Here is a 25,324-nt window from a genome sequence, read left to right on the forward strand (position 1 = left end):
TAGATTTCAGCAATATTATATGAATCTGTAGATTTCTGCAATAATATATGAGCCTGCAAATTTCAGCAATATTATATGAGTCTGTAGTTTTCAGCAATATTATATGAGACTGTAGTTATCAGCAATATTATATGAGCCTATAGGGTTAGCAAAGTAAAATGAGTCTTTAGGTTTAAGCAATATTATACAAGCTTTTAGGTTCAGCTACATTTCGTTTTTAATTGTAAGATTGTTGGGATTACCTCTAACGCAATTAAATATTACGTGTCAATATGTTATGCGCCATCTTTATGGCCTGTTAACTCCAATTTCAGTCTGCTTTTCTTTCTGGATTTACTTCTACAGTCGTTGTCCGTCCAAGAACAACAAAGAAGACAAAATCTGTTTGATTTTGGAGTTTTCTCTCCTGGATGAATAGCTGTTCTCAACTATAGAAATAATATTATACCAATCATTAGACTTCAGCAATAATACGAATCTGTAGGTTAAAAAAAAATTATACGAGCGTTTAGATTTTAGCAACAGCAGATGTAACCTGTCATTGAAAGATAAAGGGTCATCCATTTTTAAAATCCACAAATATTTGGAATTTATAGACAATGTTCAAAGATACACTTGCATTTGGTGAATTGTTTTAGAAAATGGCCGCAGTTAATGTGCCACCCCCCCCCCCCCCCCTTTCCGCTTTTAAAAACAACATAATGACCATTGAATAGCCAGATTTTTTAACGGAATCATTTAAGTCACTTAATGAGTGTGTGCCTGTGTTGTGTTAAATGTTTCGGATTTTTAGCTAATTAGTTATTTCTTTGCTTTGTCACAAATATCGTTCAGCGTTTAATAAAGCACATTGCGTTTTGACCAATGACTATTTTATAAAAAAATTTTCTCAAACAAGTACAACATTTTAAAATTAAAATATAGAGGCCTATAATTCACGTGAAACGGGTACCGATGGCTAGCGTTTTTAATAAACGCAAAAAAAGTACTCCATCTCAAATATGTTGATGTGTGAGCTGATGAGCGAGAGTGATTAAGTGTGGTGTGTCACGAACTGAGTTCTAATAATATTTCAATCGAAGGTTTATGACTGTTTTAATGTGTTGTAATGTTTTGTCTGTGTTGTGTGTGTGTGTATGTGTATATCTTTTCCATCATGTAAGTAGTGGACCAAAGTACAGTAAATATAAGATAATAGTAAAAGAGTATTGGAAAAAATTAAAATTTCTAATAGATGAAAAAATCAAACTATATAATATAAAAAAGTATCTTATATATATATATATATATATATATATATATATATATATGAAAACATTTATGTATATATATGTATATATATATATATATATGAAAAAATGTATAAAGAAATTGATAACATATTGTAAAATCCAAGGGCACAATCCTTGCGTATACAAATAAGAAACGAAATTAGTTTAGTTTAATTTTATTGTGAAAAGTAGGGATCTGCTGAAAAAATCAAATAGTTCAAAAGGCGTATCAACAACAATAAATATCCACTAACGTCTTTTCATTTGATTGAATGTTTAATGTCTGATGTCTGAAACATTGATTCCATCAGCTTTAATATTTACGTTGTGTCCTATAAATGTAGACGTCTCAGCGATAAACACGACACATGATTCACAAACGATCCGATGCTGTTTGTTTTCTATGTAGCGTAGACTAAACACAGCGGCGTCACTAGGTCGGGTGTCACCCGGTGCTGGCCGCACCCCCACGCTACAGACTAGATATCAGAGAGCTGGTTAGAGCTGAAGAAGGCGTTGTTGAAACACCGACAGAAGGACGGCGCCAAGACAAAGGTCAAGATGACCGGCTCGCTACTGAACTGTGGGTAGAGGGGGTTGTACACCAGGGCTGTAAACGTCTGGGTGACCAGAGAACAGGAACAGCCGCAATAACAGTTGGCGGACGACCTGGGAAAGGTCATTAATTTATTTTGAAAAAAACAACAACAACATCGTAGACAAAGTGGTTGTTTGCAATGTTTCTTTTAAACATAACATTTCCGCCCCCTACCCTATCTCGGAATGAACTAGAACATTTTTGTCAACAAAATTCATCCAGACTTGTTACTGGTTTTTTAACGCCCATGTTACGTCCATTACAAGTACCCTGCTTGTGTGTGTGTGTGTGTGTGTTGTGTGCTGGAACGGCAGGTACCCTCCATTTGGTGTATAGTTGTATCCCTTGGTTGAGTGTGTTTACATGGAGCGAGAGGTGTTCACGTGAGGTGTGTCAGGTGACGGGTGTCAGAGCGTGTGCCAGTGTGTGAAGCAAATAGTTGTAGTGTGGCTGTGGACGTGGAACGTGGTGTTGAGTATTGTTATTTATGTTGTAGACCCCATTTGATCTTTTATTATTGTATTACTGTATATATATTTAATATCTTATTATTATTATTATAGAGTGTTTGTGTTATCTACTGTTGTATACGTTGTATTTGTCTGTTGCTACATATATACCCCTAGACATTGAAGAACCCAACAGCCCCCCCCCCCCCAACAAACGCACACACACACTCATCCCGCATAGGACAATTTTTAAAAGAAACCCTGATTACTTAGTGCAGAATCAGGGTGTTAACACAAAAAATAATAAAATTAACTGCAAATAAACAATTGGAAACATCACATTTAAAACATAATCAAATAAAAGTAAATACAAATAAATAAATAAATAAATAAAAACCAATAACATGATTAAGTGTCAAACTGAAGGTAAGAACTGTTGAAAGTAAAATTACGAAAGTGCTACAAAAATATAAGATATATTATAATTGAAATCTAAAATAAAACATGGATCAAAATTTTGAAAAAAAAAAAAAAAAAGAAAAAAAAAAGAAAAAAGAAAAAAAAAGCGTTGCATCCTTACAGGCATGTTTCTCTGGGAAAATATTGCTTCCGGGTGGGGAAACTGACCAGAGTGACGTTCTGTCCGAGCGCGTTGGGGAGCTGGTCATACGTCACCATGGAGGATACCCTGACAAAAAAAAATGACAGCTGACTTGTTAACTTTTCTGATGCATGATATCGTTGAATCTGAGAGGTCATCTATTGTTAAGTTAATATGTGTTCACTTTGGACAAACACCGCGCTACCCGATAAAACTTGAATTAAAAAAAATAAAAAAATAAATAGATCTACGTTCTATACACAAAATCCGTGACGCGGTGAGGCCTATGTGTAGAATGAAATGCAAACCATTTAAATACTAATTTAGTCTTTTCGGAAAGGCGTATTAAAATATTAAAGGTAGAATCTGGAATGTACTGAATACAAGTAATGTTAAAAATTGGCTAAAGTATAAATATGTGATGAACGCTAGTTTTATTTAAACGATTTTTTTCCATTATAAAACAACAACAAACTATGTAGAGTATTAAACTTGATTATATATATATATATATATATATATATATATATATATATATATATATATATATATATATATATATATATATATATATATATATATATATGTATATATATATGTATATATATATATATATATATATATATATATATATATATATATATATATATATATATATATATATATATATATGTTTGGCTGCGTATTCTTAAGTCGTACTCAGTATTATAACAAGGCGAAAGGTCTACACCCCGCGAAGTTAGCGTTAACAACTGATGTTTGTGCTGTTTCAGGTCAGTTTCTTTCAGGCATCTTTTGGCGGGGGGGGGGGGGAGGGGGGAGGGGGCGGAAATAGTCTACCGCCCCCCCCCCCCCCCCTCCAACGAAATATAATTTATATAGAAATATAAACTTTTACCAGTGTCCGCCCCTTCGAAAAATTTAGTCCACCCCCCTTGAAAATTTCACGTGCTTCTACCGGAGAAAAAAGTCTGAATGAGTAACTGTTTTTTTTTGCCTCAGCTTAATTAATTAATTAAGGCCTACTCACGATTCACAGCAGCCGTGATAGACCACACCTGCCAGCGCCTGCGTGTCCTGTACACCTGCAACAGCCTGCGACACCTGCAGTGACGACACCTGCAGGATAAATCACGTGATTATGTCAGCCGTATGTCAAGGTCAAATTTTCGTGTCAGCTTACACATGCATCTAGGAATATCCTTCATTTAGGGTCTACTCTACTTGCAAGAAAAATTCTTAAGTTCTTAAAGTAAATGAAGTAGTCCAGAACACTAAACCTTAACACTAAACAATAATACTAGTCTTGATTGTTATTCGTTTTGTTTACAGTTAAAGTGTAAATCTATCGAAGTTTAAGTGTCTTAATTTTGCCATTTTACAATGTTAGTAAACATCTTTTGAATACCAAAATAAACTCTCTTATGATGTTTCATAGAGCTGCCTTCATTTGTTTATACACGATGCACCATACGAAAAGTATAATGTGTATCATACGTTCACACATCAGTGTCACAAATATTTGTATAACTTTATTTAATGTGAGTAAAATTAATCATAGACAATCAGTACCATTAATAATAAGTGCTCAATTATATTGTAATAGATGTATTAGAAGCCTGTTTCTTTCATATGCATGAAATGCGGAAACAATAATAACATGAAACTTTTCAATACTTGTTTATAAAGGCTTGATAGCAGGTACTTATTAATACGTTGGTTGTTGATTGTTAAATAGATCTATATTAGGTACCCACATAGTGGTGGCTGATATCAGTTTATGTTGTCAGACTGGTAGTATACTTGGTTACACTGGTAGTACACATTGTCCTACTGGCAGTATACATGGACATACTGACAGTATACTTGGTCATACTGGCTGTATACTTGGTCATACTGGCTGTATAGGCCTAATTGGTTATACTGGCAGTATACGGGGTCATACTGGCAGTATACTTGGTCATACTGACAGTATACTTGGTCATACTGGCTGTATATTTGGTCATACTAGCTTATACTTGGTTACATTGTCAGTACACTTATACTGGTAGTACACATAGTCATACTTACAGTAGACCTGATCTTACTTGCTGTATACTTGGGCATACAGGCATTATACTTGGTCATACTGGCAGTACACATGGTCAAACTGGCAGCACATTTGTTCATACTAGCAGTATACTTGGTCATACTGGCTGTATATTTTGTCATACTGGCTGTATATTTTGTCAATCTGGCAGTATATTTATCCTGGCAGCAAAGACAGTCATACTGGAACTAGACAGTAGTTCAACAGTCTAAAATCACTCACCATAGTTTCCATTTGTTTCATAACAAACATCTCCCTCGTAGTTTTGAACAAACCAGAGTAGACCCGAGTTATCTCTTTCTCATTCAATGCGGGCAGACTGCACTCAACAATACAGTTGAGGTTCGGGAGATTGAAATATAAAGAACATCAACATAGCTAGTACATCAATACATTGGAAAATATATTTAATATCAATGTAGTAAGGATGAAAAATTATTTTTATTGTCTGTAATTTAAGAGAGGATTTCAGAAAAAGAACTTTAACTAACAAATAATGCCAATTCATTTAATCATCTTGTTTTATTGCGTTTTGTAATATATCAATATTGGATGAATTTTTAGCACAAACGTACATGTGATATAATATTTATTACTTACTTTCTAATCTGTAAACTTTCTGTAACTATGCAAAGCAATACCATGCACCATAATGTATGCATCTTGTGTAGAAAATAAATTATCTGAAATTTAGTGACATGTATAAGTCACGGAACAAATACACCGACTTAGCAAATAAAATGAGATAAAGCCAAATTGTTACGTTGCATATGTATATATATATAACATTCACATTTATTTCATGTACTTTGTTTTGAAAGTAATGTGTTTAATTCAACTACTAGAAGTTAAAATGTCAAAGCAATCAATAAATAAATGTTAGGTAGGGCAATGTAGTTTCCAAAACAGGTGACGATGAGTAGGCGATTCGTGCGGGGGGGGGGGGGGAAGGGAAGGATTGTAGGGTGAGGATTGGTGTAGGGAAAATCTGCATCTTTTCGTGCCGACCCATTAAAACGTAACTTCCTGATATCAAATAAAAGGAGACGCTCCTATATTTTACATTTGTTTGTGATATCGACTGAAAGATTTAACAGAATAAAAGGAAACACACCTATATTTTCAATTTTGATGTCTACATTTTTCTTATGACATTTCAACACTCTCATGTTTTATCAATCCTATATGATTATGTTAAGTGGCTGATTTTCTTTTGGATTAACTGTAAAGCCAGTGTGTCTGATTGAGTAATACACCGGTATCATAGGAATTTTCCTATTGCTTGTAGACAAAGTTTATATATATATATATATATATATATATATATATATATGTATATTTATATTTATATTTATATATATATATATACATATATATATATATATATATATATATATATATATATATATATATATATATATATATATATATATATATATATATATATATATATATATATGATTTCGGATTTCGGACGTTGACATCCTGAATTATCGCACCCATTGAACCAAGCACCCACTGTCGCCTCTAAACATATATCACATTAGAACAAATGTTCAACATTGTCACACTACATTACCTCTTCGCAAGTATGGTACTACATTACCGCATGACCCACATACGACACTACATAACCTCATACTGCCTGATACTATATTTACTCCATCTTATCTTTGACATCAAATTAAAAAAATAGTATAAAGACGCTTTAAAACATCAGCGTTTAGCCACTCCTTAATGCTTGCATGCATGCATCAACCGCCCTCTGTGTTTATACTACGGAAGATTTGTTCCATTATCGATTGGGTCGACCTGTTCAGTGAGATCTTAATGGGAACGATAACTGCTTCACTGGTTAGCTGATACACATAATGTTGTTTGTATAGTCTGAAGGGAAATCCGTAATGGGCCCTATCGGGTCGACCTGATACACAAATTAGCGATATGATTGTATGCCAGATTAGGATGCCTGTTATGTTTTAGACGCTAGGAATTTGTATTAACGAATAGTTAGGATGGCTTCGTGTGAAGGCTGTCTTTACAAGGTAAGTTTTACTTCAAATAAATGTATAGAGACTGGCTTTAAAGATGGACTTTAATCTAAGTCTGCCTTAAAATATGTATCTAGTTGCTCGAATAAGTTTGATTAAAATTGCCTTTGTAATTAACAGAAATATTTCCCTTAAGACTGCCTTAACTCTAATATAAATTGACAGAAAGATTTCCCTTAACACTAATATAAATTGACGGAAAGATTTCCCTTAAGACTGCCTTAGCACTAATATAAATTGACAGAAAGATTTCCCTTAAGACTGCCTTAACACTAATATAAATTGACAGAAAGATTTCCCTTAAAACTGCCTTAACACTAATATAAATTGACGGAAAGATTTCCCTAAATTGTCTCCGCACACAAGACAGTCTCTATTACAACTCTGTTTATCAAGATTGCATTTATATCAAGGTCCAATAGTAGCATAACAGTTTTGATATGCTGACGTATACAAGTGTATTGAATCTCCATTGTGCTTTCAGTATAGATCTACTTACTTTAATTTGTGTGTAATCATGTGTATTAAATCTCCATTTTGCCTATAGTATACTTTATTTTGTACGTATACAATTGTATTGAATCTCCTTTGTGCTTATAGTACACTTAGGGGTCGTCTATAAATGACGTCACACTCGTAGGGAGGAGGGGGGTCCGTAATTTTGTGACGGTGTGTGATGAGGGGTAGGGGGGGGGGGTTCAGATGTTGCGACGTCACACTTTTGCATCATAAAAAAGCAATGTTAGAAAAAGAATTTTAGACGTCATTTCGCGTTTTAGAAAACTGTTTTAATACATTGTAATAGGAATTGATTAAAATACTCTATTTTGACAGAGTTCAGGCAAGATTTTGGAAAAATATCGATGTTAAAAAAAATTCAACAGCAATATTGAGGGGGGTTGTAGGCTGAGGTGTGACGTCATTTTAGGGGGGGGGGGGTCTGGCTCTTTGTGACGATGTGTGACGGAGGGGAGGTAAAAATCGTCAAGAAAAGCGTGACGGCATTTATGGATGACCCCTGACTTTAATTTGTGTGTAAACACGTGTGTTGAATCTCCACTGTGCTTATACTATACTTACTTTCATGTGTATGTAAACACGTGTATTTAATCTAAATTGTGCTTATAGTAAACTTACTTCAATTTGTGTGTAAACACGTGTGTTGAATCTCCACTGTGCTTATACCATACTTACTTTAATTTGTGTTTCTAAGAACGTGGTTAGTTTCTGTTTCTCACTCGTCAACTCGTTAACATATCCGGGTTACTGAGTTCAACTCAGCTAGGCTGGACTCTCAACAATCTACCTGGAAATACAACCGACCTAAATCTAATTAACGACTAGCAAACCAACATAAAATAAAATAGAGATTCCTTTTTATACCTAGCGATCCGTTAGTTAGATGAATTATAGTTCATATGTTTCTTGACCTCGGCATGTGAAAGGATAGTGTGGTCAGCACTATGCCCAGCCACCTTTAATTTCTAAAACGCGAGTTAGGTACCCTTCAAGGCTGGGCAGTATCAGGGAATTTCCACTGACTTGAATCCAGATTCGAACTGGAGAATGTCGGATTAGCAGTCTAGCGTTTCACAGCTAGGCCACGCAGTCACATACACGCAAACAAACATGCGACATGCTAATATTATGTTACACAACATCCTAACATGTTAAATTTACATTTGGAGTGGTATCGCTTAAAAATATCATACACCGTTATACAATGTATCACGGGTTGGGCCCCATAACGGGGTGGGCCCTTATAATGTTGTGTGGGCCCCATAAGGGGTGGGCCCCATAACAGAGGTGGGCTCCATAAGCTCAGAGTCTGAGAGAGGTAGATACTCCTCATATAATGCGATGTTTGTGTCGGGTATGGTACGGTGGCAAAGGCCCTTATTACTTTAAATTTAATTGCAGGCTTTCTCGGTGTCTCGAAAAGAAAATTACGAGGAATTTTATTTTAATTTCTAGTTTTAGGACAGCTTAATGATGTATGAAAACTAAAGATAATTATAAGTTGACATTCATTGTATTCGTGGTTGGGTTTAGGTACAGTTGGACTATCTGAACTTAGGTACATAGAAAGAGACGATCTTGACTTAGGTACAAGATTTAGAGAGACTATCTTAACTTAGGTACAGAGATCTAGAGAGACTATTTAGACTTAGGCATATATATCTATAAAGAATATCTTGATTTAGATACAGAGTACTAGAGAGACTATCTAGACTTAGGTACAAGATCTAGAGGGACTATCTAGACTTTTGACTTCGGTATAGTGATCTACTAGACGATCTTGACTTACTTAAAGAGATTTAGAGTGAGAGGCTATTTATACTTAGCTACATTGATCTAGAGAGACTATCTGGACTTTTGACTTTGATATAGAGATCTACTAGATTATCTGGGAGAGATCTACTAGACCAGGGGTTCCCAACCTTTTTTTTTACTCTAGAGCACATTCTAAAATATCGGTAGGGTGGCGGGCACCACCTATTTTAAATCGAGAAACTCCTTCCATAACTTGTCATTTTCCCATAATTTATTTTCTTATAGTCATAATGTATTAATAAATAATAAACAAAATGTTTCAAAATAATAAAATTATTTGGAATTTTTTTCAAATTGCATACACACAGAGAAATGTATTTACACAACGTAAATAATGCAGTCTGGCTCGCCGCTAGACAAGTTGGGACAAGTATCGAACATATTTAATATACCTAGGCAGTAAAAAAAAAAAATTAAAACTGTAACAAATGAATAAAAATAAATCATATTTAAAAATAATGTTTATGAAAAAAATTCTGTCTCTGTCGAATAGTGAGAGGGGGGCACATACGAATCGTTGAGCGGGCGCCTTGGCGCCCGCGGGCACAGGGTTGGGAACCCCTGTACTAGACTATCTGGGCAGGTATAAAGATCTAGAGAGATATCTTGACTTAGGTATAGAGATCTACTAGACTAGCTACATCTAAAATATTTAAACGCGTTCGTGAACCTTGAAAATCAGTGTGTAATGGTGTTAGTAGAAAATGTAACTGCAGTTTGGCATAGGACTAAATATTGCTATAAGGCTAGCATTGACATTACTGATATAACACCAAGTTTATGAATAGTTCCTCATAGTATCAATATCAGTAGACTAACCTTAAAATAGATGTTTATTTTAAATAACAATATAAATAAAATGTTTTACCTTAATAATCAAGACAAACGTAATCCGTGAACTTTTTAAAGGTTTAAACTTTCTGAATCAAGTAGATATCGTTACTTCCTTGATAAAAACAGAAGAGGCACATTGATTTCATCTATATTTATTAACTCTTTCTCCCCAATGCGGTAGTGTACATTACAATGATTATCCTGTAATTAATAAGAGATCCGCAAGGGGAAGTAATGTGTGACATTGTTCGCGAACTAGCGTCAAGTTCTGCAGCGAGGCAGAAAGAAACAAAACACAGCCAAGAGAAAAGGGAATAATATTCTGGTCACAAAAGAATGTACGTACCGCACGACTAGCTTTGTGTGGTTGGCGGGAATTAATGACATTTTTTTTTTCAGGAGTATTCGTGCATACATCACTTTTAATAGCTGTCCGGATTTCCTGCAGGATTTAATTAACATTAAGATAATTTTAGCCGTCCGTTTTGTACGTTATGTTATATAAATAAACTAAACAGAAGAAAATGAGTTATTTTTAGTTATAAAAAATGGTTGAATAAATACTTACAGTATAAAAACTATTTTATTTATCGTATTTTAGTTATTCACTTAACGTTTTAGCAAGAGATTAATTTTGATAATTTAACACCGAGTTAAAATGATGCTTTAGATTTTGTGTAATCAGTTTAAGCGTTAAACATAAGGCTTAGTCATTTTTTTGTTTTTATGAGAGATCAAAATGGCTTAGTTGCCGTGTTATACGGAAGGTGTTGGGCATTTAAAACCTACTTTATATACGGACGGAGTGGTCTAGCGGTAGAGAGTTGGACTGCTAACCCGTAAGTCTCGAGTTCGAATCCGGGTTCAAGTCAGTAGACCGTCCCTGAGTCCACCCAACTTTGATGGGTACCTAACTCACGTTAGGGAAAGTAAAGGCGGCTGGGCATAGTGCTGACCACACTATTATCTCTTCATATGCCGAGGTCACAGAAACAAGTGAACTCTACTTCACTTGCCCCATAGACCGTCAGGTTTGAAAGGGAAACTTTACTTTTTTTTTTATACACGGACAAAGTGGAGTGCGAAGAAGGCGACGGGGCGTGGCCGGATGATAGAGCAAACGAATGCTAAGCCGAATGTCTCGAGTTTGGTTCCGGTGGTCGAGTCTGTAGAAGTCCCTGAGTCCACCCAGCTGACCAGTGTTTCTTCCTTTCTTCCAGGCGTCTCTAAGAGGGGGGACAGGAAGGGGGACGGAGCCCCCCGAAGAGAGTCTAGCGTCCCCCACCCAGCGAACGAAATGGAATTTATATACAAAGTATATACTTCTAACAGTGTCCGCCCCCCCCCCCCCCCAGAAATTTTAGTCCGCCCCACCCTCTTCCCGAAAAATGGAAGTGCCCCCCCCCGGAGAAAAAGTCTGGAAGAAATACTACAGCTGACTCACCTTAGGGAAGGTAAAAATCGGTTTTGCTTAAGTCTGATCACACTATCTCCCAGTGTACCAATGTAATTGAAACTGATGAACTCTACTTCATCTGCCTCATCTGTCGAGTGCAAAAAATTACCCAAGTGTATCAGCATACTAGCATTAACCCTACATTATTCACTTGACCCATCATCTGATTGGTCCAAAATTACCCAATATTATCTAAGCGACCCATTACTAGTCAAGAGACCTAAAATTTCCTTTATGAATCAACGTTTAACAACCTCCCACACAATAGTAAACAAAGTTCGTTATATAGATATCGATCTAACTTCAACTTTCGACCTCCTGTATTCGGTTTCGGTCTAATATTTCGAAACTAGAAATATCTATGAGTAAAAGCAGTCAGAAAAAAAACGAAACGAAATATTTACTTTCACATCTGTACATCGAATAACATGGAGTGAAATTTACGTGTCATTTGAGCTGCTGAAATACTGTCCCATCAAGACCATAGCAGCCTGACCATTGTTCAAAACAGTTCACCTCTTGTTGTTTTGAAAAATTGGGTTATTCTACGCTTAGTGTCGTCTGAAGTATGCATTTCAATTTAGCTACAGTGTTTCGTCTAGAGTCTAGGTTGATAACAATGTTATCTTAGTTATGCTGGCGTTTTTTTATGGGCGTTTCACAAGTATAATTTCTTGTAAAATATGTGGTTTATAATTTCTTGTAAAATATATGGTATATAATTTCTTGTAAAATAATGTGGTTTATAATTTATTTCAAAAGGGAAATTTATTGTTTTTTTAAACAAACAATGCACATGTTTTATGCTGACCACACCATCCTTTTATATGCTGTGGTCAAGAAACAGATTAACTCTACTTGCCCTATGGATAATCAGGTCAAAAAAGTGGAACTTCTTTTTTACCACACTTGCATTGGCCTTAATACTTTAATTCACCATGAGAAATATCACATCTTATAACAATACTGTACTTATTTGAAATACATTAATTGCCCAACCTCCATTTTGTCAAAAGTTAAGAGACTCAAATTTTGGCCGCTATACAATTAAATGACCATATAATTTTTGTCAATGATAATAAAAATAAACAAAAGAAAGCTACTTGTATACTGTTTAAAACAAAACAAAAAAGCAAGAAATCACAGGTTACCAATGTATTCTTTTTTATTTCACCAAGTAACTAAAAGTTTGTATCTGATAGGTCAGAATCGTAAAAAAAATTCAGTTCAGGATCCTGCTTTGCACCCTGCTTAGCGTTGTTGAAGCACCTACAGAATGTGGGCACCTCAGCCAAGGTTAGGATCAACTTGTCGGGTTGTAAGGGTTGGTAGAGAGGGTTGTACACCAGCACTGTGATGACTTGGTTGACGAGCATACAGAAACAGTTGCAGGTGCATTTTTTGTCAGAATTTCTGCAGGTAAAGACAGGTGATGGCTGTTAAGGTATTCTTTTCTTTACAATCTTATCTACTCAAGTTTTAGTATAAATTATATGTTATATGTGGAAATGTTATATATTAACTTGCACACACGTTTTAAAAATGTTATATATTAACTTTCACCCACCTATTAGTAATGGTATATATTAGATTACACAAACGTTTTAGTACGAAGATGTATTTTATGTTGTAATGTTTGATAATACAGGTGGACTGACCCATCGGGCTAACGAGAAAAAAAGACGGTGGGCCTCCCAGGAAGGCTCCTGCCATAGGCCCATTAGTGGCACGATGAAAATTTAAATCTAAGACTGGCGGCCCCTTTTAGAATTTGCCGGGATTCTTTGACACAGCCTCTCCATTCCCTTGTTTGATATAAACTTACAGATAGGTTTTAGAACTTATTATATTTTTAGTGTTGGATATTAACTTACAAGCAAGTTTTAATACAAAGATATTTTTTATATTTTTTTCATGGTATATGTTAAACACATGCTTAAATCGAAAGATATATTTTTCAGTTGTCAATTTATGTTAATTTACACACGTAAAATATATGTTTCGGGAGCAGGATATTACCCTCCCCTTGTCAATTACCCCCTCCCCATGTCAACTAGCACGCGCCACGTTAGGGATAGGGTTAGGGATAGGGTTGGGGATAGGGTTAGGGTTAGGATTAGGGTTACGGTTAGGGTTAGAAATAAAGATAGGGTTAGGTTTAGCTATACGTTGGTGGTTTGAGTTTGGGTTTAGGGTTAGGGTCAGTGTTCTTCAAGATTGGGGGACGGGGTAGTTGAGAGGGTGTAATCGACAGAGAGGTAACGACTCCGGAGCATAATGTCGAGGAAAACTTCCGGAAGGGGAGATGGGGGGGGGGGGGGGTGGAATTGACGGGTTGGGGAAGGGGGTAATGTCCAAGACCCATATATTTTTGTTGTTTGATATTAACTTAGACGCACGTTTTAGAACAAAGATATATTTTTCTGTTGTCAAATTTAAATCAACTTACACACAGGTCTCAGAATAGAAATACTGCTTCCTGTTGCCATACGTAACCAAGGTAACCAGTTTTCCATTGATGTCAACCAGCTGGTCATATGTTACAAACCCTAAGGCCCTGTAAAAATTATTTGGGTGGAAATTTACAAATAATAATCTATCAAGAGTTACCTCTAAATTATTATATTATGATAAAGCCATCATTTTTTAGAATAAGGGGCATAACAACATATTTAATTATCGTTAGGTGTTAAAGTAAATACGAAGTATCAATAGCCTATAGCTTTTTGTAATATTTTTTTTATTTTTCTATGCTGGCGAATGCAGCTAATGTGCATAATAACTATCTTTCTCTAAGTATGATTTTTTTTCTCATTGTTCTTAACTTAAATGTTGGATTGTATTTCCTCCAACACAATGAAGTTTTGCGTGTCAACCTCTCATGAGCCTTATAAAACATTGACACCGATTTCAACCTACTTTTCTTTTTTTTGTTTTTGATTTGCTTCCATAGCCTTTGTCCATCCAAGAATAAACTACAAGTCAGGTTTGATTTTTTTTTTAAATTCATATAAATGTAAATGTTGTTTATATGATAAAGTTTGTATTTTAACGCCAAAAATTGTACGCTTACGACTGACAGCATGCGTGGTAGGTCAATCTCTCCTCAATTTTTGCAGTTGATACTTCCTGGAAAACGGAGAGAATATTTATGTTTGATATGTCGAATACATAAAAGTACTCTATAGAAAATAACAAGTCAAACACTGAATTATACTAGTAATTATATATATATATATATATATATATATATATATATATATATATATATATATATATATATATATAAACAAGCACAATATAGCTTTTATCTATTCCACCCCCACCCCCCCCCCCCCCCCTTCATTAAAAGATGATACAATAGAAAATGTATGTCAACTTACTTTAATAACTCTAAATAGTCTGGAATAAATTTCCGGTATTCTGTTCTTGTAAATCTCAACAGGTTTATCAGGGTACGCCGTATCCATATTGTCCAGTGTCCCTTCATTTAGAGTATTCCTAATAGCAGACAAGCTTTGCCACGGTTTCGGAAAGTTGAAAAAAATTTAGAGTTCGAATATTAAAACATTACCAACACAAGACAGCATTTGTGAGTTGAGTAACTAGTTATGGTGTAGTGAACGAGAGAAGGGGGATAAATGGGAGTGAATGTTGTTGTTACGTGTTACCATATCCCGTTCGTCCTTGTTCAATTCTCGTGCTGTGAGATGTTATTGTCCGGTTTGTACCTGTTTATGAAAGGGTATATAAGGTGTGTGAAAACGTGTGTGATTGCCTCAGTTTCGTCCAGATCTCCAAGGTTAGTATAGGTTAGGTCTATACCAGTTTTGTTAGCCACTGTATCATTGTTTTACTAGCTTGTGTATTTTGTGTTTAGAATAGACTGTGTTAGGTTTAGATCAGATAGTGTATATACTATTAAAATCTTTTAGTTTTCAACGAGCCTTTGTTTTATTCAGTCTTGTTTTGTAACCAGTGTGTGGTTGTTTGTCGTATGTGTTGCGCTACGCATCGGATCACACGAAAGGCGTGTGCGTGTGTTCACAACATATGAGTCTCGGTACTCGCATGGGGTATAACAAAGCATTGTTAAGAATCAATACTATGTCGGCCCAGCAGGAAGCTTTACTCCCCCCACAGGGTTTAACATATGTCATGTCTCAATATATCCCATACTTACTTTTTAACTTGTAAAATGATCAAAGCTGACACAAGAAAATCCCATTGAGTCCCAAAGCGCATCTAGAAAAAAAAATGTCAATAAGTTTAATACGTAATAGTTATGCACACAAAAAAAAGTAATAGATTAATACATCTAACTGGCAGTTTTACCATCATCTGAGGGATTACACTAATCCTGTCTTTCCTCTCTGTGGCGATAATAGGATTAGAATTAGGGTAAAAGCTTAGAATAAACATTCTTTTTAAGGATTAACAGAATCAATAAAAAAACTGAATGCTACTTTTTATATCAAAAATGCAAAGATAAATATACGACAGAGTTTATTTAAATTCTGAGATCTTGTAAAATCGCCTCGTTTGATTGTCTGAGTACACTGTTCAGACTTCCGCAAGATGAAAATCATGTTTTTATTGTTTGAATATTGAAATAAAATTCACATCTAGTCAGTTATTTAAATATATTCATTGTTTGAATATTGAAAGAAAAGTGATATCTACTCACTTTTTGTATGTTTAAAACAAAAAAAAAATCTTGTCAGTGTTTGAATATTGTACCAAAAGTCATATCTACTCAGTGTTTAAATATTGAATCAATAACAATATCTAGTCAGTGTTTTAATATTGAAAGAATAGTCATATCTAGTTAGTGTTTAAATATTTGGAACGAAGCCAAACTTGTTCACTGTCTGAATTGTTAAAAGGAAGCCAGTCATCTAATATTTAATGAATATTTTATGAACCTACAATAATATTGATAACGTGTCTGTTACCATAGTGTAAAATATAATTTAAAAAAAAAATACAATGCATAAACTAAAAACATAGACTAAAACTTAATTACACTAACCTTTGGATATTTTTCTATGATTATTCTTAAAACCAAATATTTATATTTTCTGCTTGATTTATCCGAGTGATATATCAGCGGTCTGATGAAATCTGACACAGATACTAGAGAGATTCTTCTCTCCGTTCAGCAACACCTTTGATACAAGATGTCACTAATCCACATATTTGCCCTCGATCTAATTCTTCTTCGGCCTAGTAAAAAAATTAAAAATAGAATCTAACATTAGCTATCCGGATTGTCGAGTAATGTGCTATAAAGGTATGCTATTTACTACTAAAGTCGTGTGCTTTAAAGGTGTGTAATTCACTGCTACTTATAAGTGTCCGGTTGCATGTGTATTAGAGATATCTATATTTAACCAGGTGGTTTTTTTTCATATTTCTAGTGATTTCATCTGACTCTGGCTGGGAAATGTCCAGTAAAACAATGATCTTCATTATACTCGATAATGTTTTGCATGTTCGACCAGCGATAAATGTAACTATGTGTTATGCAGGTACTACCAGCAATGTATGTTAAAGTATTATTTTTTTTAAATATTTCAACTGATCAGCGTCATCATAAAAATCAAGGGAAAATTATTGTAAAATATTTACATTTTTTTTTTAAATTTCGTAAAAACATGGCTAAAAAAACTCAAATAAAGATATAAAAAAATAAACCGGGAGTGATCTCCCCTAAACTTTCTCGAATATTCTTATATATAACAACAGGGGATTAGAACTCGGGATATAGTTGTGATTTTTAATCCATTTTAAATACTTAAACTTTTAAAAATAGAATAGCATTTCATAGAAAAAAGAATTGCGAACCAAGCGAACGCCAAATAAAGATGTTCATAATAGTGCGCAATATTATTAGTACTTTATAAATTTACATGCGTTTTTTGAGAAATCGGAAATAGCGTAAATTAGTACTTCCGGTCAATGTAAATTACTAAAAATTTGACAGAAGGTAGATAATTAGATCTTTTACTTGCATGTTAAATTTCATTTATCTATCTGAAATAGTACTCAATTTATAGGCTTTTGAAAATTTCAAAGTAGTAAAAGTACCACTTCCGGTTATCGGAAATCGCTCAAAAAGTTAATACGGATCTACGATTTTGATAACATACTTATATATGAAATTTTATCAACCTAGCTGTAACGGTACTCAAGTTATCGTGTTTACACACACACACACACAGACACACAGACAGGCACACAGACATACGGAAAAGATTGCAAAATTATGTTTTTTCCGTATCAGTGAGGTGTAAAACGTCGAGATTTGCAAAAATCTCGTTTTTTTTACACGATTACAAGACTTTCTCTATATTTCATCTATACGAGAAAGTAAAAAACATCAATTTCAAATAACATTTTACTATTAAAGAAAAGATAAATAAAATAAAATAAAGTTTTAATCTCATCATATTTTCTCTTTGGTGCTCAAGGCACATGGGGCCGCCAAAGACAGCTCTTTCACCTTTTCCCATTCTCTAGCTTCTTCTTCTTCGTTCTTAATTTTAGTGTTAGAAGCGATCCCCTCCAACACAATTAACTATACGTGTCAACTGGCTATGCGCCATTGAGACCATTGAATCCGAGTTCAGCCTGCTTTTCATTTTGGATTTGCTTCCATAGTCTTTGTCCAACCAAGAACAAACTACAAGGCAGCAGTTGTTTGATTTTGGAGTTGTCTCTCCTAGAAGAGTGACTGTCCCCAGCTAACGAGCCTCAACTGCCTAGCAATTTTCTTGCCTGTCCCCCAAGATAGCTGCGCCGGCTTGTCAGTTGTTTATCTGCCTTGTCCCCCCCCCCCCCACGCCTCCATTGACCTTCACTATTTTCTTCTTCCCTTGCACATTTAGTTATCAACCGGATTAACTTAGTATTGATGAGTCAAGCAATATTCTTCGATTCTATGTTGCTTAGTCAATAATTCTAATCAATGAACTCAAATCACCATAGTTATAGCGAACTTTTTATATTTATCTTCAATTTCAAGACGTTGAAATTCTTAGCTAACAATCTTCATTCTACCAGGAAAAGTCTTCTGCAGAGTCCTATTACAAAGAATGAGGAAAGGAATTGATGGGATCCTTCGTGAAGAACAAGCTGGCTTCAGGGCCAACAGGTCATGTAACGACCAAATATTTGTCTTGCGCACTATAGTGGAACAGTCCCTGGAGTGGAATTCGTCTCTCTACATCAACTACATAGATTTCGAGAAAGCATTTGATAGCATCCACCATCCATCATTATGGAAGATACTAGAGCTATATGGCTTTCCAGGAAAAGGACATGTACTATGATAACCAATGCTGTGTGCGACACGAAAATCAGCAAAGTGAATGGTTCAAGGTAAAAACAGGAGTCAGACAGGGCTGTGTCATCTCACCTGTCATCTTTTTGGTGGTAATAGACTGGATTATGAGAAGAGCCACTGAGGATAAGCCAAGAGGAATTGTTTGGGAACTTACCAACCACCTAGACGACTGTGACTTTGCTGATGACTTGGCTTTACTTTCACATGCCCAAAAAAGACATCCAAGCGAAAACCACAAGAATAGAGCAAATTGCCAAAAGCGTTGGGCTAAAGATAAACTCCGGAAAAACCAAGCTAATGAAAATAAAAACCAAAAGTGCTCTCAAGACCTTTGCGAATGGAGCAGAGCTAGAAGAGGTCGAAGACTTTAAGTACCTCGGCAGCTATATATCAGCAAATGGCAGCATGGAGAAAGAAATTGCCACCAGAATAGCAATGGCAGCACAAGCTTTCAACAGACTCGCTAAGATCTGGAAATCATCCTCACTGCAGCAGAGAACTAAAATAAGGATCTATAAGTCTAATGTACATTCTGTACTCCTCTATGCTGCAGAGTCATGGAAACTAAACAAGAAAGTAGACAGCCGACTCAGAGGCTTTGAAAGAAGATCCCTCCAACGCATCCTCAGGATAAAGTGGGACGAAAAAGTCCCGAACAAGGAAATATGGCGAAGGACAGGATTAAACAACATTGTCTCAGAAGTTAGAACGAGGAGATGGAGATGGCTGGGCCATGTCCTACGCATGAGCAAAAAAAGACTCCCCAACATGGCGCTGAAGTGGAACCCACCCGGAAAGAGAAGTAGAGGAAGACCACTGGGAACATGGAGGAGGGAGATGGAAGAAGAAGTACAGGCTACTGGCAAAACCTGGCATGAACTAAAGTGGCTCGCCCAGGACAGGGTGGAATGGCGGAGATTTGTTGTTGCCCTATACTCCACAGGGAGTGATGAGGATTAAGTAAGTAAGTAAGTAATCTTCATTTAATTCTATACTCCAATAATATAAATTTTTAATTGAAATAAATTACGAAAAGAGATAATTCAATACGTTGTATTTTTTTATATTACATTTGCTTTTCTTTAGTGTATCATTTTCCCTATTTAAAAAAATTAAACGTTTGATAAACAAAGATTACATTAAAAATCTACTTTCTTTTACTTTAGTTGATTTAAAATTACACATTAGTTTCAATACAAAAATATATTATTTGTATTGTCATTATTATATGTTAGCCTGTAGATATTGATAAGGCTCGGTTTCAAAGAATCGCTTTCTTTTGCCATTGTTGATTCACCAACATTTTTTTTTTAGCCGTCGTGTTTGTTATTGGCCTACACAGTAGCCTCAGTGTAGAAAAATTGTTTTCGTTTGCATAGGTAACTATGGTGATCATTTTTCCTTTGAAAGCTTTTTATTAAAAAAGGCAAGATTGTTTTATTTTTTCCGTGCTATTTTAAATTTTTTTTTCTCTATTTTCCACTTTTTTTAAAAATTAGTTCTAAACGAAGTTGAAACTACGACTAAAAATATTTGCTTTAAAACCCGACTTGTAGGATGTAACCTCTAAAATTGGGTCATGGTCGACAGGCTGACTTAAAAGCAACCAGCCGTGACGGTTCACCGTTGTAAACATGCTGATCGAGTAATAATCGCTTAAAATTTGTTACTAAATTTAGACATTTTGAGTAGAGTAATTGCCTAATTGTCATTGAAGAAGAAGGTATGTTTGAACGAAATTCCTGCATTAGAATTGGGCCAAAATTGAGTTACACGTTTTGCCACAAACTCACAACAAGCAAACAGACGTTCGAACTAAATATAAGCTTCAAATTAACTATTTTAACTTATTGTAATTCGAAACAGGTTGGAATAAACTACAGGTGTTGGGCCATGCCCCACCCCACCCGTGAATTCAAGTGAGCTGTATCTATAATGTCTTCTGACCCTTTGCCAGTGACATACTTAATAAGGAACGGTTTTATTCAATCGTGTTGGATACAAACAGAGGCGTAGTGAGGGCGGGGCAGGGTGTGCGGGCTGCTAGGCATATTCGAAGTCACTGAAACAGGTGAACTCTACCTCACCTGCCTCATTAGGCGTAGATTTGTAAATGGTACTCCCACTTAATGCGTCAATAACTTTAAAAAAAAATTATAATAGCATGAGATGCCATGTTTGTCTGGTGTAACATAAATCATATGCTTAGCAGTACAAAATGTGTTTTAAAACAGAAAATAAAATTAGTATAAAGCCTACCTGTGTCAGCTTTACAGAGCTTTGAGATTATTTCTATTGCTTTTGAAATTGTATTCTCAGCATATGTGTTACCGTCACGTTTAGTAGTTTTAAACATGACATAAACTTTATCAAGAGTATTCCTAATAGACAAAACAAATTTAAAAAAAAAATAATTATTATTCTAACAATATTCGGTTGAACATTATGTAATTTTAATGTACGAAAATAATGTATTGAACTAATATATAACAAAAATATATTTAGGATTAACAATGGGCTTATAATTCCTGTTGATGATTTTGAACCTTACTAGATACACTGCTAAAACGCCATCACTGTATTGTTCCCTAAAATTAACACAATTTTTTTTAAAGATATGGCAGCCTAATGTGAATTATATTTAAATACACAAATTTTATAAACTCACAGTGAATACTGTTCACTAAAAGAGTAATTATTCAATTGCGCGAACTCTTTTTGGGTGAAAATTGCAGCAATCTAAAGTTAGAGACAAATGCCACCATTTTAAACTAAATTATGTGTTAACAGCAATACTTAATTTAGTTATTAAAGGGAATAAAGTTAGTTGATAATATAATTCCTTTTCTTTAGAAAAGTTAAATAAGTTTATATGCAAACCTTGACAGACTTAAATTTTTTCTGAATTTTAAATAGGAGAAACAACCAATAAAATGTATATAAGCAATAAAAGCTTTCTTACTTCATCTTTAAAGCATTCATATGGCACAATATAATTTGAAAATATGTCAATGACGCACACAAATTCCACTGTTTCTGGTGAAATAATGCAAAATTATTTATGGCAGGAAGATATATATATATATATATATATATATATATATATATATATATAAATATATATATATATATATATATAAATATATATATATATATATATATATATATATATATATATATATATATATATATATATATATATATATATATATATATATATATATATATATATATCGATAAAGTTAAAAAGGTGCAGTAGACGCCTATTACTGATTGGTGTTCATGAACAAAGCGGATTACAACACACACTGGAACACAACATAGGTAAAAACTACTAACTTGTGTCAAACTTGGATCCTGTACTATATGGACTTTTAAAGCACTTATTCTAGGTATACAAAAAATCATAGGCTAATTGAAAAACTTAACAATCACTTGAAGTTGCTAGTAAAATTGCTCAATAGTCAGAATGAAAAAAGATTTGACATTAGTCCTGCTGTATCCGTTTTTTATATAGGCCTACATAACAGAAATATTTGGGGATTGTTTGTTATTCACACCTTATTAAGTCAGGTACTTGCAGGTTAATTGTTCCTAAAAAAATTTTTGCTTTCACTCTCATTATAATGGAAAAATTAGATTCGATAATCATCGTGTTTAAAGTGACCGAAATCTGAACTAGACTGACTATGGCGTCATATAAAGTATACATTAAAGTGCTTAAATTAAAATTAGATCGACCACTTGCAGATGCAACATAAACTTGACATTTGGTAAGGAGATATCGGTGGTACCTCAGGCACCTAGAAAAATACCAGATTATCAGAAATGTAATATTAAGGGGATGAGTATAGAAATGTTGACAGCTATATTGTAACTATTAGAGGGACGTAACTGTGTCATGAAATTAAACTTTTTTTGATGACACAAATTAACAAAGAAAAAGTTTAAACTGTTTTCAAATATGCGTGAAAATTAATAAATAATGACTAATAATTAATATTTCATCCTTGGATGGTGTAAACAAAGCAAATTCACAGATAAATAAACCTGGAGTGATCTCCCCTAAACTTTCTCGAATATTCTTATATAAAACAACAGGGGATGGGAACACGGGCTATAGACATGATTTTTAATCCATTTTAAATACATAAAGTTTTAAAAATAGAATAAAATCTCGTAGACAAAAGAATTGCACACCAATTGAACGCCAAATAAAAAAGTGAATAATAGTGCGCAATATTATTAGTACTTTAAAAATTTACATTAGTATTTTGAGAAATCGGAAGTAGCGTAAATTACTACTTCTGGTTAATGGAAATTACTCAAAATTTAACAGACGGTAGAGAATTAGATCGTTTACTTACATGTGAAATTTCATTTATCTATCTGAAATAGTACTCAAGTTATAGGCTTTTGAAAAATTCAAAGTAGAAAAAGTACCACTTCCGGTTATCGGAAACCGCTCAAAAAATGATACGGATCTATGATTTTGATAAAATACTTATATATGAAATTTCATCAACGTAGCTGTAACGGTACTCAAGTTATAGTGTTTACACACGGACAGACAGACACACACACAGACACACAGACATACGGACAGAATTGCAAAGCCCAGTTTTTCAGACTGGATTACGCATAAAGCCTCTTAATTTTGATAAATCTGGATTGATAATTTTTGCCCGATTAAAATAAGTCCTCTATACTTCGGATGTGATGAAGGACTTAAGTGTAATACGGTGAAAATTGTTAAAATTTCAATTGATTTTTGTGCACGATTACAATACTTTCTCTATACTTCGTATATACGAGAAAGTAAAAATGAAGATCATTAATGCATGTGATGCACATGTCATAAAGCACAAGGATATGCACCTTTAAACAGGGCATTGCAAATTTATTTGCTATGAAATAGTTAAGCCGGTTATTTAGTACAAAAATTGTATGAGAAAATCAAACAAAGAGAAATGCCAACGAATTTGACCTAAAGTCTTCAACGGTTAAGCACATCAAAATATCTAATCTTTGTAAACTTACAAGTAGTCGAATAATAACACACTTACAAAAGACTCTTATTTGCATACTACTTTAATAGCTTAACTATTGCTATAGAACATGGTTCATAAGGAAAGCAATTAAAAATAAATCACCAACATTTAATTAACTATTTAGTATTAATGGCTCCACGTGCTTTAACCACATTTGCTTTCACTTGAGTACTTGGTGTTCAATTTTTTTTCTACGAGATTTTATTACAACCTTTTATTTAACTCGCTTCCTCTGTCGTCAGTCGTCAGTCTGTCTAGATCGAAACGCCGGAGTGAAAATTCGAACACTTCTACTTGACCGATACGATTCACAGTGAGTTGACGAAAATCCTTCCGTAATATTGTTGACATGGAATAAAAATGTGCTTTTTAGCGCAATTTCCATTCTGGAGAATTGCGTTTATTAACCCGTCATTTCTGGGAATGGATGGATGAATGAATGGATGAATGAATGTATGGATGAATGTGTGTCCGGGCTTTAAGTCGTATCTCCTCCTCAACGAAGCAATATCGATGACTAGTTCCAAAAGCAATTATGTTAAGCAAATTACGAGGATGAACATAGGCCATAAAAATTCCGGGTTTCTTTCATGGATTTCCCGGAAAAGCCAAAAAACCTCGAAAAAATGCAGTTTTTGGCTCATATCTCGGCAACCAGACCACTAAGCGACTTGAAACATGTACCAATCGATTTCTGCCATAATTTAGAACAATATTGCCGAAGAAAGTTTTCAAAAATATCCTTTCGTTCGTTCACAAAAAAAAATTTGAATTAATTAAAATTTGGACCGAATTAGTAGGCATTTTTTCCAACCACACCACACGCGTCATCACGTTCAATAGCTGCGCCATCGCGTTCCATGGCTGCGCCATCACGTTCAGTAGGCGCGCAATGTTTTTTAGTCATGTAACTCTATTGTAAATAAAACATGTAAAATACTGAAAAAAATTAATAAAAAACGTTTTAATAAGTAACCAATGGTTTTACTAACCCTGCTCTTGATTTACGCTACGACAGAGCTATTTTTAGATAACATAAGGAAATTGCGCTAAAATTGTCACTAGACTTTTTAATTACCTTGTTTAGATTTAGGACCGTAAAAATAATAAAACATAAAATTTTATTAAAAACTTAAGCCTACAATTAATTCAGAAATTTAATATTTTTTAGAATCAATGCTATACAAGTTGCAGATCCAGAGAACTTGAAAATAATTTGTTGAGTTTAAGGCTACATTTCTA

At 34.4% G+C, this 25,324-nt stretch overlaps 2 protein-coding genes across 2 annotated transcripts; both read right to left on the reverse strand.

The window, feature by feature from the left end:
* Window positions 1–1,458: 1,458 nt before the first annotated feature.
* LOC131942522 (uncharacterized) lies at window positions 1,459–10,531 on the reverse strand. Its single transcript, XM_059302429.1, has 7 exons — window positions 10,262–10,531; window positions 8,254–8,365; window positions 5,609–5,691; window positions 5,231–5,327; window positions 3,950–4,038; window positions 2,899–3,006; window positions 1,459–1,940 (listed from the first exon to the last, which is right to left on the reverse strand). Exons 3-7 carry the CDS (start codon window positions 5,668–5,670, stop codon window positions 1,751–1,753), a joined length of 546 nt encoding a protein of 181 aa, XP_059158412.1. The 5' UTR covers window positions 5,671–5,691; window positions 8,254–8,365; window positions 10,262–10,531; the 3' UTR covers window positions 1,459–1,750.
* Window positions 10,532–12,857: 2,326 nt separating this feature from the next.
* LOC131942521 (uncharacterized) lies at window positions 12,858–16,902 on the reverse strand. The gene is made up of 6 exons (XM_059302428.1): window positions 16,716–16,902; window positions 15,867–15,928; window positions 15,067–15,199; window positions 14,757–14,812; window positions 14,133–14,240; window positions 12,858–13,096 (listed from the first exon to the last, which is right to left on the reverse strand). Exons 2-6 carry the CDS (start codon window positions 15,926–15,928, stop codon window positions 12,865–12,867), a joined length of 591 nt encoding a protein of 196 aa, XP_059158411.1. The 5' UTR covers window positions 16,716–16,902; the 3' UTR covers window positions 12,858–12,864.
* Window positions 16,903–25,324: the final 8,422 nt, after the last annotated feature.

Source organism: Physella acuta, unplaced genomic scaffold, assembly GCF_028476545.2.
Source record: "Physella acuta isolate Inbredline_101_S28 unplaced genomic scaffold, ASM2847654v3 ptg000409l, whole genome shotgun sequence".
NCBI lineage: Eukaryota > Metazoa > Mollusca > Gastropoda > Physidae > Physella > Physella acuta.